Here is an 18,285-nt window from a genome sequence, read left to right as displayed (position 1 = left end):
AAAACGTGGATTTAGGCCTGAAGGTGAAAATAAGAACAGCTGTAAGAGATGTGACGCGTGGTGGTCAGGAGTGCACGGTCCCTGGAGTTGAACTGCGGGACTTCTGTCCTGGTGCTGCCTCTCGCTCCGCTCCTGGAACGAAATTACCCACGGTCTCTGGAAAGGTTTCCTGGGCCGTGGTCACAAATTACCATAAACTGGGGGGCTTAAGACAACAGATATTTTCCTCTCACAGTTGGGGAAGCCAAGTCCAAAGTCAAGGTGTGTGAGCAGGGCTGTGCTCCCTCTAGAGGCCCCCGGGAGGACCCCTGTCTCTTCCAGCCTCTGGCGCACTTGGTGTCCCGTGGCTTATGACTGCATCACTCCAGTCCCTGCCTCCCATCTTCCCGGGGCTGTTTCCCTTCTGTGTCCAGATTCCCTCCTCTTAATAAGGACACCAGTCCTTTTGTGTTTAGGCCCCATCTCATTCGTGTTTGTGACCTCAACTTGACTACATTTGGAAAGACCCCACTTCCAAATAAGGCCACAGTCACAGATTCTGGGTGGACACTACTGATTTGGGGAGGGGGGAGGAGACCCTATTCAGCCCAGCACGCTGTCCACAGAAACCTGGCTCAGTTTTCTCCTCCCTACAACATGGATAATAAAAGGATGATTATTCTGTTAGCTGTGCATGCGTGCATGGAACACGTGAGTGCCGTGTAAAGTGCTTCTGCCCGTTTCTTACCGAGGTCACTGCTAGAGTCCCCACGTGATTAGCAAGGATGGTTACGATGTCCGGGAGCACCGCCTGCACTTCAGAGGTGGCCGCCGTTCTGCGAGAGTTTTCTGTCTCGTGTTCCCCCCGCCCCACCCCGGGCTGCCCTGTGGCTCCACGGAGCCTACTCACCTCCAATGTACCTGCTGCTTGTGTTCACGACCAGCGGCAGCGGACCTCTGTGTGGCAGCATTTGTCACAGCAGATGCTGAAGGACAGGGGCCGAGGATGAACATCTGCGTAGTTGAGCGCAGACACAGACTTCCCAACACCTGTCAGATACCAAGCATTTTAAAAAGTAAACCCTTTGGGGCGCCTGGGTGGCTCAGTCGGTTAAGCGTCCGACTTCGGCTCAGGTCACGATCTCGCGGTCCGTGAGTTCGAGCCCCGCGTCAGGCTCGGGCCTGATGGCTCAGAGCCTGGAGCCTGTTTCCGATTCTGTGTCTCCCTCTCTCTCTGACCCTCCCCCGTTCATGCTCTGTCTCTCTCTGTCTCAAAAATGAATAAACGTTAAAAAAAAAAAATAAAATTAAAAAAAAATAAACCTTTGTTTCCTAAAAAAGCTATGTCATGTAGTGGAATGCCCCAGTCAGGTTGTTGAATTTTTACGTAGTACCAACTTACTAGAGTAAATTGTTGATTTCCTTTTTTTGAATTTATAGCTAAGCCGTTTACACAGCTGGTCAAGGAGATGCAGCTTCATCGAGAAGACTTCGAAATAATTAAAGTAATCGGAAGAGGTGCTTTCGGTGAGGTAAGATGAACTTCTGTTTTGCTCATTTTGCCTGAACGGGAGAGCAGCCGCCGCCACCAGGCGTCTGTAGGACCCTGAGCATCGATCGGGGGGACGGGTCGTTGTCACTGTCACTTGGAGAGGAGTTCTTGGTGGGCGGAACCTGCGGGGTACAATTAGGAGGAGAAAAATAAAAACAAAAGCTGGTGGCCGGTGAGCTACCCTGAATATTGTCTGGACCAAAATCGTCTCTTTGAGACAAAGAAGTTTATTAAAAGTCCACTTGTTAATTGAAAACGTCCCGGCAGTCACCTGCAGAATGTGGGGAGGCCACAGCGGCCGCGCCCGTCACCAGCAGGCTGCCCGCCGTCAGTGCTCGAGCTGTGCCTGGGCCCGGCCTGCGCGGCCTCATCCCGCCCCCGGCCCGGCCTCTGCAGGGGGCGGCCCGTCCAGTCTCCGCGTGTGCAGCGGGCGTCGTGCCCCCACCGAGGCTCCGGCCGCGGCTCCCCCCGCAGACTGGGATCGGTGGGTGTACGCTTAGTAGCGGAGAGCCGAGCCTCCAGAGCTTCTGGATGCGCCGACCCCTCCGCTTAAGCTTTCCCCTTAGCTCTGCTGCTGGGGTGTCACGTGTGGGGCCCAGCGGTGACCCGCCCTGTCCCGTCACGCGTGCTCTGCCTGACGGTGACCCGACCTGCCGTGACGAGAAGGTGCTCCAGAATACTCGGGACTTGTGTGCCAGGCGTACGTTTCCTCCCGTGTCCAGGTCTGGTTTTGTCGTTTAGTGAGGAGAAAGAGACCTTTCAAAATTGAAACCCGATTCGGCGCAGCATGTACTTTTGCCGACTGTCTCCCTGGCAGCAGGACCGGGCCCGGGCCCTCGCGGGGATCTGCGGGGACGCCGCACCCCTAGCACCGGGTTGGGGAGGCGCAGGGGTGCCGCGGGGCAGGGGAGGGTCGCTCTCCAGAAGAGGGGGAGACAGCGGTGTTGTGCCACAATAGGCTACGGTGATTGTCACTGCTCTTCTTTGCAAAGAACTTAACTGCACGGCTCGGATTTCTGAGCTTCAGAGAAGGTGGCCTGTGTCACCTTTTAAGTTCCTCCCAAACTCAGGAAATCCGTCCTTGCCCAGGCCTTCCCGAAAGTCCTTGGGTTCTCTCCCCTACCTTTGCTCCCTCTCCAGGCTTTCTCGGCCTGTGTAAGTCCCTCCCCCACCCCGGGGTCCCGTGGCCTGGGCTCAGATCGCCATCTGGCTCCTCTCGCCACCCGCCCATCCTGCGACCCGTCTGGGTTCCCTGCACGTGCTTGCCACTCCTCCCCCGCCTCAGAAAGAATCTTGGATTCTGTGGCTAAGGTCACTGCCACTGTTTGGTAATGGTGGCGTCACTGCCATTGCCTCCCCGGGGTGCTCTTGCAACCCTGCACCTCATCTACTGTCTTACACCAGGTTTCTCAGTTGGCCCAGCGATGTTCTTCGTGGCGGTTTGTTTTGGTTCCTCCAGTACTGGATCGGGGCTGGCACCAGGTGTCCCACTGAGTTGTCATGTCCCCAAATCAGTTGTTAATGTTGTGTAAGATTACTCCTGTTGGTTTTCTTTACGGAAACGTCTCATTTTGGAGGTGCTTGTAGCATCAGCTCTCTTTGATGCAATTAGGACTGAGTTTTGGGCCAAGAAGTTGTTTCCGGTAAACTAAACAAGATTTTTACAGCTTGTTTATTTTATAAGTTGTGCAATTAGAGAAAGCTTGTTCAATATACAGGAGTTTTTGTTTTTACATTAAATTGTACTCCTGCATTTCACTTCTACATGTTCTTGGTTTGACAGGTGTTTTTCTGTGGACAGATGTATTCTTTTTCCTTCTGGGTATTTTATCAAAGGCACTGGCATATTTTCTGGACATGGCCTGTGCCCAGACAGGCCTCTTCTAAAGAAGTAAGCTTCTAGTAAGAGATCAGAGTGCTCTGTGTCTCATTTTCAGCAAGATCTGGATTGTTCAAAAGTTATCGGCTCTACCATTTCTTCCAAGTGAGGCCATTTCTGTAGTAAATACTGAGTAGCCTTTTCTCCCCTATTTCACCCCTCTGGTAACCACCAGATTGTTCTCTGCATCGATGAGTCTGTTTCTGTTTTGTTTTGTTTTGTTTTGTTTTGTTTTTCAGATTCTACGTAAAAGGGAAATCATTTGGTATTGGTCTTTCTCTGTCTGAACTTACTTCACTTAGCATTATACCTTCTAGATCCATCCATGTTATTGCAGATGGTGAGATCTCTTCCTTTTTGCGGCTGCGTAGTATTCCATTGTAGGTATATATGACATCTTCTTTATCCATTCATCAGGCAGTGGACACGTAGGTTATTGCCACATCTTGGCCATTGTAAATAATGCTGCAGTAAACGTAGGGATGCATCTGTCTTTTTGAGTTAGTGCTTTTGTTTTCTTTGGATAAATACCCAGAAGTGAAATTGCTGGGTCAGAAGGTAGTTATATTTCAAACTTTTTGAGGAACCTCCATACTGTGTTCCACAGTGGCTGCATCAATTTGTATTCCCACCATAGCGCACGAGGCTTTTCTCCAGATCCTTGCAGACACTTACTTATTTTTTTTTGTCTTCTTGATAATGGCATTCTGACGGGTGTGAGGTGTGATACCTTGTTGTGGTTTTGATTTGCATTTCCCTGATGATAAGTGATGTGGAGCATCTTTTCATGTGTCTTGTTGACCATCTGTATGTCTTCTTTGGAGAAATGTCTGCTTAAGTTTTCCGCCTGTTTTTAAAATTGGATCATTTGCTTTTTGATACTGAGTTGTGTGTGTTCATTATCTATTCTAGATATAGCCCCTTATGGGATATATCTTTTGCAAATATCTTCTCCCATTCCATAGGTCACCTTTTGTTTGTTGATGGTCTCCACTCATGTGCAGAAGCTCTTTAGTTTGATGTCCCAGTAGTTTATTTTTGCTTTTGTTTTCCTTGGAGAGAGATCCAGAAAAGTATTGCTAAGGCCGACATCCAAGAGGTTACTGCCTATGTTTTATTATAGGATTTTTATGGTTTCAGGTGTTATATTTTATTTAAATCTTTAATCCATTTTGAGGGTTCTTTTTTTTTTTGTTTTTTTGCATGCTATAAGAAAATGGTTCCGTTTCATTCTTTTGCATGTAGCTGTCCAGTTTTCTGAGCACTGTCGAAGAGATGGTCTTTTCCCATTGTATATTCCTGCCTCCTTTGTCAATTAATTGATCTGTGTGTCTGTTTTTGTGCCAGCACAGTACTGTTTTGATCACCACAGCCTTGTAGTATAGTGTGAAATCCGGGCACGTGATACCTCCAGCTTTGTTCTTTCTCAAGATTGTTTTGACTCTTTGGGGCCTTTGTGGGTCCATACAAATTTTAGGATTATTTGTTCTAATTCTGTGAAAAATGCCGTTGATATTTTGATAGGGATTACATTATAGTAGCTTTTGTTTTTAACACTAACATTTCACCTATTGATTGTAGCTGATTTCTAGGAAGAAATCGACACTTCTAATGTGATGACATCACGTGTGCCCAGATTGCGTGTTCTGGGACACGTGGGAGAACTCACCGAACCTTTGTTCGGCATTCTTTGTTCTTTATTCACAATCGGAGCGAGCTTGGTTAGTGGTTCTAAGACCACAGCTAGTAAACAGCAGCTTAAACAGGTGTCACGAGAAGAGCCACCACCGCGAGCACTCGGGTGGCAGTGAGAGAGATGACCGAAGGAGGTGACTTGAGGACGACTTCCACATGGCGGGCTGCGGGAAGCCGTGTGCTGTGGGAGGGGCCTTTGACCCTCACCAGACTCTGGGGTTCCATCAGGGCATGTCCTTTGTGGACCCCCCGCCCTATCGTCAGGCCCAGGGAAGATAATATTTAATCATAACTGTCTTTATAATAATCCTTAACGTGCAGGCACTTGAGGGTGAGACTCTGCTGCTTGTTAGCATGTTATTTAAACCTCTCGGCCTCAGGTTCTGTATCTAAAATATGGATATAAAAATAGCCACCATCGAGGACTGTGGTGAGGGTTACCTGAGAGGGTGCAGGTCAATTTGTGAGCAGAGTTCCTGGCACGGGGAAAGTGCCTGGTGCACGTTAGCTTGTGTGGTTACTTTGACGATGTTACTGTATGACATGCATCGTTTAGGAAAGCGAGGAAGTAAATAATTGTTTATGCCTGCCGTGTGGCTGTCTGCCATTGGCAGCAAAAAGGGACAGCCATACGTAAGTAGCTTATGGTTTTGTGATGGGGACTTAGGCCAGTGAATGATTTTTGCAGGGTAGAATGTGCCGTGTGCTGGCGCAGGCATCACCTCTGGTATTGGTAAGTGATGTCAGAGCGCGTCTGAGATTTGGCAGGGACTGGGAAATCCAGTAGGACTTCCTGCAAGAGGTGGCATTTGAATTGTACCTTGAAGAACGTGGCTGCCAGCCAACATGCCGAGTGCCCGCTATATGCCTAACCCCGTTCGAAGTGCATTTAGGTGTGTTCGCTGGTTTGTCCTCATAGCAGTCTGGGGCCAGTACTGCTATTACCCCTTTTCTAGTTGTAGAAACCGAGGCACAAAGAAGAGGATTTGCCCAGGTCCCACTCCAGAGCCCACGCCGGCACTCAGTGCCCCTTGAGGAACAGATCGCAGAGGCAAGAGCTGGCATGTCCAGGCCGGCGGTGGGAGGAGGAGGTAGACGTAGCACCAGTGGGGCAGGTGGCAGGAGCGTGGGGACGGAACCCTTGAACACGGGGAGGAAAGGTTGGGAGCGGTGAGTGGATTTTGAAGTTTTTATGGTGAAAGTCCCAGGCACGTGTCCCAGGCTCGCCCAGGGCGGCCAGCCCCGCTGTGCGCCCACCGCCTCCCACGGAAGTTCTTGGAACTGAGCAGGGACATGCACGTTGTGGTGTGGCGAACGGCAAGTTTCGATGCTTAGCAGGACGGATCTGCATTTACGTGAAGAACTTGTGTCTCCTCAGCAGCTCGTTTTCCAGGGTTTCATTTCTCCGGGCACTTGAGATGTCACTGTAGTTACGTGACAACGTGTGTGCTGGCTTTTGGTTCCTTCAGCTACGTTTTTGTTAAACTCCTGTTTGTGTTCCAGGTTGCTGTTGTCAAAATGAAGAACACTGAGCGAATTTATGCGATGAAAATCCTCAACAAGTGGGAAATGCTTAAAAGAGCAGAGGTAAGCGTGGAGTAGTAAAGAGTAACAGGAGAAGGGGGTTGTGAGGGGCATGTGCTGGGTCCCCACCACAGTCCTCGCAGAGCTGGGCCTCCCCCCTCCCTCCTTGACAAGAGTGACCTGTGTCTTGTCGCCACCGTCTCCGCCCCTCCCGGCATGCACGCCTCTCTGCGCTCTCCTGCGCACTCCTCTCTCCTCTCTGCGCCAGAGCACCCCCCCCCCCCGGCCGAGGGCTGCTCACTGTAAGGACCAATCAAAACCTTTGCGGTAACTCTGGGCATTTATCTCAGCTCTGCTTCCTGTTCACAAGGCATTACTGGATCTGGAGCCTGCGTAAGCACAGAGATGTCTGTGTACGCCCTCCCAGAGGGAGGACGGAGATCGTAAGCAGAAGTAGGTGGTCACTGCTTGGCAGGTCTAGACGCGCTTTTCCTTACTTCGGTGTCCCTCCCTCTGGGGCCTGTTTCACGGTCCCGACCCTGGCCGCTCCGGCCCCCGATGGAGTCGGTGAGGCTGCTGGGCCAGCCCGAGCTCTTCCTCTGGTCCTACCAGACTCAGCCCCGGTCTGCCTTCACCCCCCATCTTCTGTGGTCCTCCACTTTGTGTCAGGGAGCCAAGCATCCTTCCTTTCCAAGGCTCTGTCACTTACCCTGTGTCCTCTCGCTGGGCTCCCCCAGGCTGAACGCCCTCAGCGCCACCTCCGCTGCCCCAGCTGTGAAGCAAGCTCACCCCGGGACTGAGTGCCCCTGGGATTAGCCACCTCCTCCTCCGGAAACTGCTTCTCTGGTTTCTGGCGTCTCTTGTCGTGTCACTCTGAACCTCCCTTGTAATTTTAGGTGGCCTTTCCTGTGCTCGGTAGTTCTTCCCTGGGATGATGATGCCACTTGGGCAGATACCAGTACAAACGTCTGTTCTGGTCAGATCCCTCCCCTGAGCTCAGGTTGTCGTCAGCTTGGTGGGTGGGCGTTCTCACTCAGTATCCTCAGTGCGTCCTACCTGTCCGTCACGGCTTGTTCTCCTTCCCCGTCCCTACCCTCCTCCTTCCCACCGTGGTGCCCAGCACCGGGCCTCTGCCGGATGAATGCAGGCTGGTTAACTGAAGCATCGCTGTGTTTGTGGTCACCTGGGCCTGGGGACTCTGCCTCAGGTGGCACCGCGGTGGCCGTGCCTCGGCCTCAGCAGCCCTTCGTGGCACCGTCCGCGCTCTGGGGGGTCAAGGGAAATCGCTGGAGTGACTCTTCCGTGGGAACAGGGTAGCTGGTGGTGCATCAGAGTTTGGGGGAGGAATAAGCAGGGAAATAAAGGCTAGTAGCAAATTCATTTAAGTTTATATTTTTAGAGGAGTGATTGGTTGTTCAGTGTCAGCCTCCAGACCGGTGTGTGTGTGTGTGTATGTGTGTGTATGTTTAAAAGTCCCAAGGTTGGGGAGAGGTGATTCTCACCTTACCATAACTAGTTAGTATTTACCCAAATGTCATGGTGAGTACATTCTGAAATTATGAAATTTAAATCTGGTTACAGAGATCCTACCTAATTGGCATAGTCGGAAAAGTCCAAGGATGTCTGCTAATTATTACGATTATCCCAGGGTACATGTCATGGGATATATATATATGTGTGTGTGTGTGTGTGTGTGTGTGTGTGTGTGTGTGTGTGTGTGTGTGTGTGTGTGTGTGTGTGTGTGAGATACATATAAAAACTTAATAATATTGATATAACAGGGTTAAAGTGATTTATCTTTTTATTCCTAATAAGTTTATTGTGAACACTAAATTAATCTTTGAAAGCATGACGTCAACAAGAGGGGGCAGTGGAAAAGTCACTAAGCTGTGAATTCATAACTTTGTGGGTCGTGCTGTGCTTTCTAGCTCATCTGTTTTGCTCATTAAAAAAGTACTGAAAGTTCTCAAAACAAAACTGCTGAATAATACATATATTTCCTGTCTGTGGGTCATCATGCTGGTGACCCCGAGTTTAAGAATGGCTTTTATTCTAAATGTGGATGGGTAGACCCTTGAGAACGTGGAGCCCCGGCCCTGGGGCTTCCTTGCAGCTGCCCTGCACCAGGCCCTGTGGGCTGGGGGGCCGCGGGCTGGGGGGCATAGCATTGGTCTCTGCACGTTTGGACATTGTAAGCTGATTGCTGGTCCATTTGAGTTGTTTTATCTGCTTTTAATTAGTAGAATTGGGGCACATCTACTTCAGTCATTTTTTTCCGAAATAAAAAATTTTAAAAACAAGTTTAGAATACAAAGCTCATAGGACAAAACAAGTTCCAGAGGTCACTGTGAGTCTCATGAGAGAGCAGGTAGGACTCCCCAGTGCCTTGTGGACCAAGGGCTCCCATCAGTGCCACTGTCATGGGCACTTTGTTAAGTGCCCATAACTTTGTTAAGCTTCGCAAGTTTCAGATCTAGAGGGAGTTAAAATCTTAGGTGATCAACAAAGAGAAAGTTTTATTATGATTATGCCAAAATACCTGGTCACTTTTAAATCTAGGTACCACCTGTGTAATAAAGCTCTTAAAAAAAAAATAAACCGTAACAGCCTAAAAGACAGCCTTTTACCTGTATGCTGCAGACCATACTTCTTCACAGAATCCTGTTACGACCATGGCACCAGTTACCGTGATTAAATCACTTTCCAGCGCTCAGCTCAGTGAGCAGGTGTGTGCCCTTTCCTGCCGGCCACGTGGCTGCTAGACTGTAGGTGTGTGACAGCGAGGGGCAGACGCGGGGCGGCCACATCCCAGGCTATCGAGAGGAAGCCGGTCTGGTCCAGAGAGGTCGGGCAGTGCTGGGTGGGAGGGGCCCACCTAGGAGTGTTGCTGAGATCCACCTGGGAGCAGGGCCGACTCTCCTTTGTCGGCTGCAGAGGTGGCGTGTGTGGAAGGGGCAGGGGCCGGGCCCGTCCTGAGGAAGTGAGCTCTCCGAAGCCTCGCTGCAGGAAGGGCCTGGGGGAGGCGAGGGTGCGTCTGGTTCCAGGTGAGTGAGGGAGGCCGAGCTTCCTGCAGCCTGGGAGGCAGGTGACGCGTCTCCAGAGCCTGTCACGGCAGGGGCCCCTCTGTTCAGGACCGTACTCCTTGGACGGGCACAGACCGACTCTCCCCCTGATTCTTCACAGACTGCTTGTTTCCGAGAAGAGCGCGACGTGCTGGTGAACGGCGACTGCCAGTGGATCACTACTCTGCACTACGCCTTTCAGGACGAAAACTACCTGGTATGTCTGGGTCTCAGGCGCTTCAAGGGTCTGTCAAATGGCATGTGGGTGAAATTGGTTGGTTCCTTTGTGCTGCTACTAAAAACCGAACAAGGCGGTTTGGAATTGACAGTGTTTATATGTGCTCGGAGAGAACGAAGGGGTTGCTTTAAGGTAGTAACTGGGTGGGGTTTTTTGAAGGCAGACAATTCTCATCACGAGATAACCTGATTAGTTTTGTTCCCCGGGTTTATTACATTTAAATAAACTGGGGCTTCGAGACATTTTCCATCTTGGATTATGTTTGAAGAGAGAGGGCCGCGAGGACCCACAGTGGCTCAGCCTTTGGCGCTGAGTGGGTAATCATGTCACCCACGATGCCTGACGCTGTCCGAGGACACTGCTGCTGTGCAGTCCTCCCCGAACGAGCTGGGCTCGCTGAGGTCTTCTGACGTGGGTTTTGGGGGGACTCTTGTTATCTGTTCCTTCCGACCTAAGTGGGGGCTTTCAGTCTTGACCAGTCAGTCCGCTGTGCGATTGACACGTGTGCCCCGAGGTGAGCGTAGATGCCTGTAAAACAGACACAAAACAGCGGCTCACAAGGGAAAAGAAGCCAAACCTTTGCCCTCAGCTGCTCTTAATTCCAGAGTGACCGTGTGACCGAAGGTTTGCCTAAACCTAAAAAGGTCCTCACGTGGAGCTCTGGGTGTGCGGGGCAAGCACCGTCCTTGGAGAAGCTGGTCTCTGCCCGGCTCCTCCTGCCTGCGCAGCCCCAGCGGTGGCCGCAGGGGCTTCGAAGGTCTGCACAGCCTCGGGCCAGGGACCTGAGCTCGATCTCCCTGAGCTCACCCGCACTTCTGTGCTCCGTTCCTACAGCAAGAGGGACATAGGGTCTCTTTTATTCATCTTACAACCGTCTCTTTCCCACGTCAAAGACATCCATCAGTTTTGAATGTCCAGAATTAGGTAACATGGTTTGTTACACTGTTTATTTAGAATTTACAACATACATGTTTATATCTACAGAGGGACCGTTGTGTTTATCGAGCAGGGGCGCGTGGGTTAGCTCCGTCTCCCCAGGGACCCCGTGCCTTAGGCCCTGAAGGTTGTCACCACGTTTTAAATGGGGCAACTGGAGCGGGAGGGGACGTAGCCACTTGTCCAAGCGTGTGACGGGAGGTGGTGCTCAGGGCCCTTCCCCAGCAGACCGCCGAGTGCACATCACCCCCGCTCAGAGGCGACCATCTCAGGTCCATTTCCGAGGAGTTCAGGCGCGGATCTGTACAGAAGGAAAACAACATATTTTGTTTAATCTTTCCTGAAGTCAGCATAGTGTCTTGCAGTCTGAAATGTCTGATAGAAGATGGTCAGTTAGGAATCGCAGCCAAGAAGGCATCTTCTTGAGTGTTTGGAGTTGCACAAATAGAGGTACAGTGAAAATCAAGAAGGAAGGCAGGGGCTCCGGGCTTTCTAGTGTGTGAACCTGGGCCCTGGTACTGGGGTTCGCAGGCCCGTGGCTGGCTGCTGTCTCTGCCGCCCCTGAGTGGTGCTGTCGGGCAGGTTCCTTCTCTCTGGGACCCCAGCAGTTTCTGCCTTTGTGGGGTGGTGGAGAAGCAGGCCTGGAGAGCGGGGCAGGCCACGTCAGGCCTCCTTCCTCATGTGGAGTCATTGGGCTGCCCCACAGAGCCCATTCTCGTTGTTACTCCTGTTGGAGGCATCTAAACTTGGCGTGTCCTAAAAATTAAACCTGTTTCTCCAGTGACTAGAAGGGTGTTGCCTTGTTGACTTAGAATCCCTGTGTTTCATGACAGAGGAAATAATTGGTCTGGTTCTTACTCTAAAAGTAAGTTTCTGCCTTATGGCCCCTTAGTTTACTTTCTTACGGATTCCTTACAGTTCTCCAGGAGCCTATCGATCATATTCAGTGCTGCTGTAAAGCATTTTCATTTTTCTGTTTAGAATTCTAGGCAAGCATGGAAACCGTTGAGACTCGGCTAGATGGGTGCTTGACTTACTCCTACCGCTTTCTTAGGGGCCGGAGAACTTCTCCCTTCTCCCCGCACGCCCGCCAGCCCGTGGTCTGGCCTCTGCCTCCACATAGTGCTCCCCGGCGCCTGTCATCCTCCTCTCCTTCCAGGACCACGTCCTGGCCTCCCAGCCCCTCTCCTGCCCTGCTCTCGGCCCCCATCCTCTGCGCTGTTGTTCCTGAAATTTGTTCTCCGTCAGATGCCTAACTGAAAGTACGACAGTATATGGTGCAGGAAGGTACCGAGTGGGGAAATCCTGGATGACACAGGAGCAGCTCGGAAGCCAGCGCTCCAGACTGGAAGAGCCAGAGGACTTCCGTGGTAGAACTTCGGCCTTTCGTTGTCAGGCCTCACGCTGACTGAATGTTCTGTTCTCTCCCACCTCTTCCCACCTGTAGTACTTAGTCATGGATTACTACGTGGGTGGTGATTTACTGACCCTGCTCAGTAAATTCGAAGACAAGCTTCCAGAAGATATGGCAAGATTCTACATCGGTGAAATGGTGTTGGCCATCGATTCCATCCATCAGCTTCACTACGTGCACAGGTACTCACCTTTTGTGTTTTATGGGAACGGCATTGAATACGTGAAGATGCCCTTTTGGGGCCCTGAGACTGTCGGAGGCTCCAGGCCGTCCAGAGAGGCCACGTGGTTCGCAGACCCTGGGCCGCCCCAGTGCCTGGCACCAGCAGGTCCCAGCGTTACTGTGACGATGAGGATGCTCGAGCGCGGGTCCCCCAGAGCCGCCTTGTCTTTAGGTGTTTTGCTGACATCAGCTCATCCTCCCGCTGCTGATCCCTCCTCCCTGGGGTGCCCGCCCCCTAGTTCACGGGTTCCCTGACTGTCTGCCGTCTCAGCCACAACACCTTCCCTGGTGCACGGCCCCCATCATGGCACTCACAGAGGAGGACTGGGTTGGGGAGAGGGGCTCAGCACAGCACCTCGAGCGAGAATAACTGGTTCTGTGTGGCCGTGTGCCTCCAGCCCCCCCGGGCGCGCTGCGGGCCCACCCTGCATCCTGCGAGGGCGCCACCTCTGTGTCTTTCTGCTGCTTAAAACAGCGAGTTCGTCCTGTGGGGTTGGCTGTTGATTTTAATCATTTTTATCAAATACGTTCATGGTAACGGTTTTTTCAAGTCAGGTAGCGCTACAGGGCTTAAGAGAAAGCACGCGTCTCCTGCCCTGCCCGGATTCCACTGGCCGCAGGTAGCTCGTCGGCTTTTTACACTGTTTCTTGCGCCATTTGCCTCATATTCCTAACTAACCAGCTTCTCTCGCCATTTTCTTTTTTGCAGAGGAGGGAGAGTCAGATCACATCTGTTAAGATGCAGTTTACTCTTTCCAGAAGTAGCTCTCTCTCTCAGCCCTCTCCCACACGCACTCTCAGACCTCCCTCCCACAGCGTCCCAGTTCCTGAGCGATAACTGTTGGTTCAATCCCTGTCAGGTTCATCGTGGAACACCTGTGTGAGTGTGACAGATGAGCCTGGCGGTTCCCGCATTTACACTTCCATAAGTCGTTTCCTCTGGGGGTGGCAATGGCCCTGAGTCTTCACTGGCGGGCTTTTCCGTGGCAGCCGTCACTGGTTACCCCAAACTGGCTAGTCGTCCCCTGTGCTGAATTACAAAGCTCTGCGCACACAGGCGTATCAGGTAGCATAGGCCTGATTTTTCTTGGAACCACTGCTTCCTTCTTTCCCGCTCCCTTCTGCCCTGGGTGCCTCTGCCAGCATTCTGAGAGTTCTTTCCCCGGAGACGCTCCCGTCCCGTCTCCCGGGATTGGATCCCTTGCTGTCCAAGTGACGCATCTTCCTTTCTTGGTCTATTCTTTTGATTTGGTAGCATGGATTGTCTGTAGTTTCTGGATCAAGGTGGCTTGTGAGATCATGGTTTTGAGATCAGCATCTTAATTCCATCCACATGTGTGACTGAGGGATGATCTAGTAAGAATTTCAGATTGGAAATCACCTTCCTCGGGACTGTGAGGGCATCACCGTCCTCTGTTGGGAGGCTCACGGCCACCGCGATCCCCCTGGCGTCACATCGGGCCCCGCTGCCGCCTCGCCCGGGGCCCGGCCTCTGCTGCCCGTCAGGAGGTTTTCCTGAGCAGACACAGCTCCTGCTGCAAGGGTGGCCACGGCACGGGGTGTCACAAGAACAGCCCTTCAGGTCTCGCCGTGAGTCGTACCTCACTGCTCAGTGGGGAAACTGAGGCGCAGGGGCCACGTGCCCCTGCCCAGGGCACTGCCCTGTGGGTCCAGGTATCACAGAGTAAACAGAGGGCGCGGCTCCCAAAGAACCTTCACTTCTTTTAGGGCATTTTCTCTTTTTTCATGGATTCTTTAATGTCGCTGTGCTTGCTTTTCTAACAGTTACTATAGTTGTTTTCAACATTCGATTTTATATTCTGACAGAAATTTGACTAATTCATACCAGAGCTAAATGTCTTTGTATTTGTCACCGATCTCCAGGGAAATTAATCTGACCACTTTTTCAGTGGTTTATTCTCTCTCTGTTTTCCCTAATTAGAAAGCTTTTCCCTTATTTTCTTAATTAGCTATGTAGAAGCTTCACTCTGTCATTTGATCTCCAGACATAGTAGGAGAATGAAATGTGTGATTAACCGCCCTCCCCCGTCAACTCAGTATTCAGACTTAGCACTTGAACGACCCGGTCTGAAAACCGAAAGCTTGCATTTTTGCTAGAAAGGCTACAAAGCCAGGTTTGGTAGGAAGTCAGTCCTGCCCCAGCCGCAGGTGGTAGATTCGCTGTGGGTCGAAGCAGCATTCGACGGGGCCGGAAATGAGTGTGTGTCGTCAGCACAGCAGCCGTGTCCCTGCTGGATTTAAGAAGCAGGACTCAGACCCTGCGCTACAGCTGTGGGGCCTTTTCTGTGGCTGGATGTGGGCCGCGGGGACTCGGGCCGTGCCCGCCGCCCTCCGGCCGGGCTGCTGCAGGCAGGCAGAGCAGGTGCTCCCTGGCTTTGGCAGCGTGGGAAGCGGTGGGCAGCCGGGACCAGGGAGCACGGCACACAGGCGGGTACGGCCCCTCCTGGAGTGGTCAGCCCCAGATCACAGCAGAGGCAGAAACGAAGAGTGACAGAGTCTCACTTGCCTTCAAGGACATGACGTCCCCAGAGAGAACGGAGAGTGCAGCTCAGAAACAAAGTCAGAACGGTGCAGTTTTAAGAGAAGGAATATCCAGAGAACAAAAAAACCGGAGCAAATAGAAAGCTGCGTGGGAGAGATGCAGGATGAAGCAGAGGAGTGTGATGAAGGTAGCCCGGGGCAGGCCGGTGGCCGCCGTGGTTGTGGAGCGGGTCTGATTTTATCTTTAGGAGGCCCTCCTGTTGTCCCAAGACCAGCTCGCTTAGGAAGTGTGTCTTTGCCCCAGTGAGGCGAGATGACATCTTTATCACGCACTCACTCCCCGTGACGTTCTGTCCTGTTGTCTTTCTGTCTGTCTGTGCACCAGGGCCGTACCGCTTTGATTTTGGAGGCAGAAGCCGTGTCGGACTAGTTCCCCCATCAGACCCCTTTCTTTCTCTCCAGGGCTTTTCTAGCTGTCCTCACGCATTAATTGATCCATGTGAACTTTAGTATCAGGTTGGCTCCAAGAAACAGGACATGGGAAAATTTTTAATTTGATGGGCCCATCAGTCTGTAATGCAGTCCCTTTTTTTTTTTTTTTTTTTTAACTTCTGGAAGGTTCTCTCAGATTGTAGATTCAAATATTACGTTTTATTCTTTTATTCTTTCAATTTCTTTGGGGACTCCAGTTATTTGTATGTGGCGTCTGTTTTCATTCCTCTAGATCTTTCCCTCCCTTTCTTCAGTGCCCTTTCATTAGATTTTTACTGGAATTTGTTCTCCTATGGGCTTAGTCACCATTCCTGATAAGATTTTGTCGTCTGTTTCTTCCTCGAGTTAAATCTCTTCATTTCTTCCTGCTTTTGTCTGGTTCCGTTCTTAATTTTTTATTTTTCTGACTCCTTGAGGGTTTGCTTTGTTTTTCCTCTTTATTTCGGTTTGGGGTGCTGCGCTAGTTTCTTTTGCTTCGTGGATCTTTCTTTGGGTAAGAATTGTCGTCGTCTTCTCACCTTTGTTTGTGAGATGCGTCCCTGATGTTGGGAGTAGCTCAGGTGTGGTGTTCTGTCGTGTGAGCACATACCTGAGCTCCTCTTGGCGAACATCTGCCTTTCCTCCCGAAGTCTGTTCCCTTTTGTGCTGTCCAGTCACATGGACTTGTTTGATCAGGAAGGAGAGCTTGTGCTTTAAAGGCCGTCCGCCTCCCCAGGGGCCCCACGTTTGCAAGTCTGCAGAGCGGCAGGTCGGCCGTGGACCTACCTTCCTGCCATGAACTTGCTGCTGACAGCTGGACAGATGGTTTAGGTCTTCAGCCCCCGGGTCTTTGTCCGCCAGATACAGCGTGGGGTACGTGGGGGGGCTGTTGGCCTGCCGTGGTCTTGTCCCAGAGTCTCACCTGTCTCTTGCTCTCATCGCGTCTGTGCTCAGACACCCTTTGCCCCGTTTTCTGCTGCTTCTGGTTTCTTCCCAGCGCTTATCGTGGGCGTCATACCCTGGTGCCGACTGAGACCACGTGCGTGTTCGTGCATTCACACGTTCATTTTCTGCCCTCTCAGCTGGTGGAAGTTTCGTGATGGCAGGGGCTGTGGGGTCTGGTTACTGTCGTAGACCTGGGGTCAAGCACAGCACCGGGCGCGAAGGAGACACTCGGGAAGCATGGTCAGCTGTGCGGTGGGAACATGGTCAGCTGTGCGGTGGTGTGTCGTCGGATTGACTGGGGATTAGCTCACGCACAGGAGTGAGCGGTAGTGGTGGTGACTGCCCCTCCGTACGCGTGTGCGAGTAGAGTGCCACGGAGAGACGTTTTCCCAAGATTGCGACAGCTGTCCTGAATGGCATTAGCATTTCCTCGGCGGGTACGCCACTGGTGACAGGCTTTGACCTGCCTAATGTGTGGCGTGGAAATGGTTGACTCACTGATCTGTTTTACTCACAGAGACATTAAACCTGACAATGTCCTTTTGGACGTGAACGGTCACATCCGCCTGGCCGACTTTGGATCCTGTTTGAAGATGAGTGACGATGGAACTGTAGGTATTTCTGTTGGAGATTTTTCATTTGGTTCTGGGTTTTGCTTATATTAGAAGGGACTTAACATTTCAATTTGAGATCCAATTAAGAAACCAAGTTTATGAATGTGAATTAAAAAGATTCACATTTGGGGGACAGTTTAAATTTTCTAATTAAGTTGAAAACCTCAGTTTTGATGTCCATGTCTCAGCAGTAGTACGTGTGCCTTCTCAGTCGGGGGTCGTCCCTTTCCTCACGTGGCGAGGTGGCTGAGCACGCCATTGCCGCAGCGACACGCAGGCCCCCTCGGTCCTTTCTTGAAACGTCTGGTGCGGGCCGGTCAGGCGCTCAGACGTTGACTGTGTTAGCGACTCCTCATTTCTGTGTGCGGGCGGGCAACTTCCTGTCAGGCAGGGCTTTTCTCTCTGTGGGTGTTGTCCATCTAGAAACAGGGATCCTTGATACTGGGGTTACTCTCTTTCTTCCCACCAAATCAGTCTCTCATTTCCCCAGTCTTGACCACGTGTTGCTTAGTTGAGATTGGTGCTGCCCTGAAATCCAGCCTTCCGACGACAAGCGTGGTGGTCTCGGACTGAGCTCGAGCGTTGGTTCCCTTTCCTGCCTGCACGTCCCCTCACCCTTCCCGTGCTGCCACCTCACGCCGGTCTCCCCACTGTCCACCGTACGGTTCCTGCAGCCGGGCAGCCGAGCGGGGAAGTGAGTCTGGTCACGTGACGGAGGCCGACCTCCCCGCGGTCCAGTCTGACCCGGGTGCCGCTCGTATCCCTTGGCCCCTCCTCAGACATGACCCGAGGGAGAGTCTGTCTGGCCTTCCTGGGCCAGGCCTTCTGTTACGGTTGCTCCCTCAGCCTAACGGACTTTGTTCTCCATGCGCTCCAAGGCCAGTCTGGTTCCTCAGCTGCCCCGCTGCCCCCTTGTTTTCTCACGACGCTCACTGCCGTCGCTGGCCACGGCTTTCCGGAGCGATGGCCCCACGTCAAGCCTGTTCCTGCTAACGTCAGTGGCTGAGGAACTGTCCTTTCCCTTGTAGAGGCCTGAGCCTCCTGGTTCCCCATCTGGAGAATTCCTGAGTACCCAGCCAGTGCCTGGACTATTTCCAGATGTTCCCATTTGGGAGATGGAAGGGTAGGCCCTGGGGGAGCAGCCTTAGCGGCTGTGGAAACAGACATTCAGTGTCTTGGGCCCCACCCTAGAATTTCTGTTTCACAAGAGCCCAGGTGGCCTGTATGCACACGGAAGTTTGCGAAGGGTTGG

The 18,285-nt window shown here is 51.9% G+C and overlaps 1 protein-coding gene across 1 annotated transcript in view; it reads left to right on the top strand.

Moving 5' to 3' along the window:
* The window catches only part of CDC42BPB (CDC42 binding protein kinase beta), a 102,164-nt gene that overhangs the window by 39,883 nt on the left and 43,996 nt on the right, over positions 1-18,285 (top strand). Inside the window, 5 exon segments of the mRNA XM_060620834.3 lie at positions 1,420-1,511; positions 6,609-6,692; positions 9,813-9,908; positions 12,313-12,461; positions 16,937-17,030. Of these exon segments, the coding sequence (XP_060476817.1) occupies positions 1,420-1,511; positions 6,609-6,692; positions 9,813-9,908; positions 12,313-12,461; positions 16,937-17,030 (515 nt within the window).

The sequence above is a fragment of the Panthera onca genome, chromosome B3, assembly GCF_046562875.1.
Source record: "Panthera onca isolate mPanOnc1 chromosome B3, mPanOnc1 haplotype 2, whole genome shotgun sequence".
In the NCBI taxonomy this organism is placed as follows: domain Eukaryota; kingdom Metazoa; phylum Chordata; class Mammalia; order Carnivora; family Felidae; genus Panthera; species Panthera onca.
Note: the sequence above shows the minus strand (reverse complement) of the source record. Positions and strands in the feature narration are given on the sequence as shown.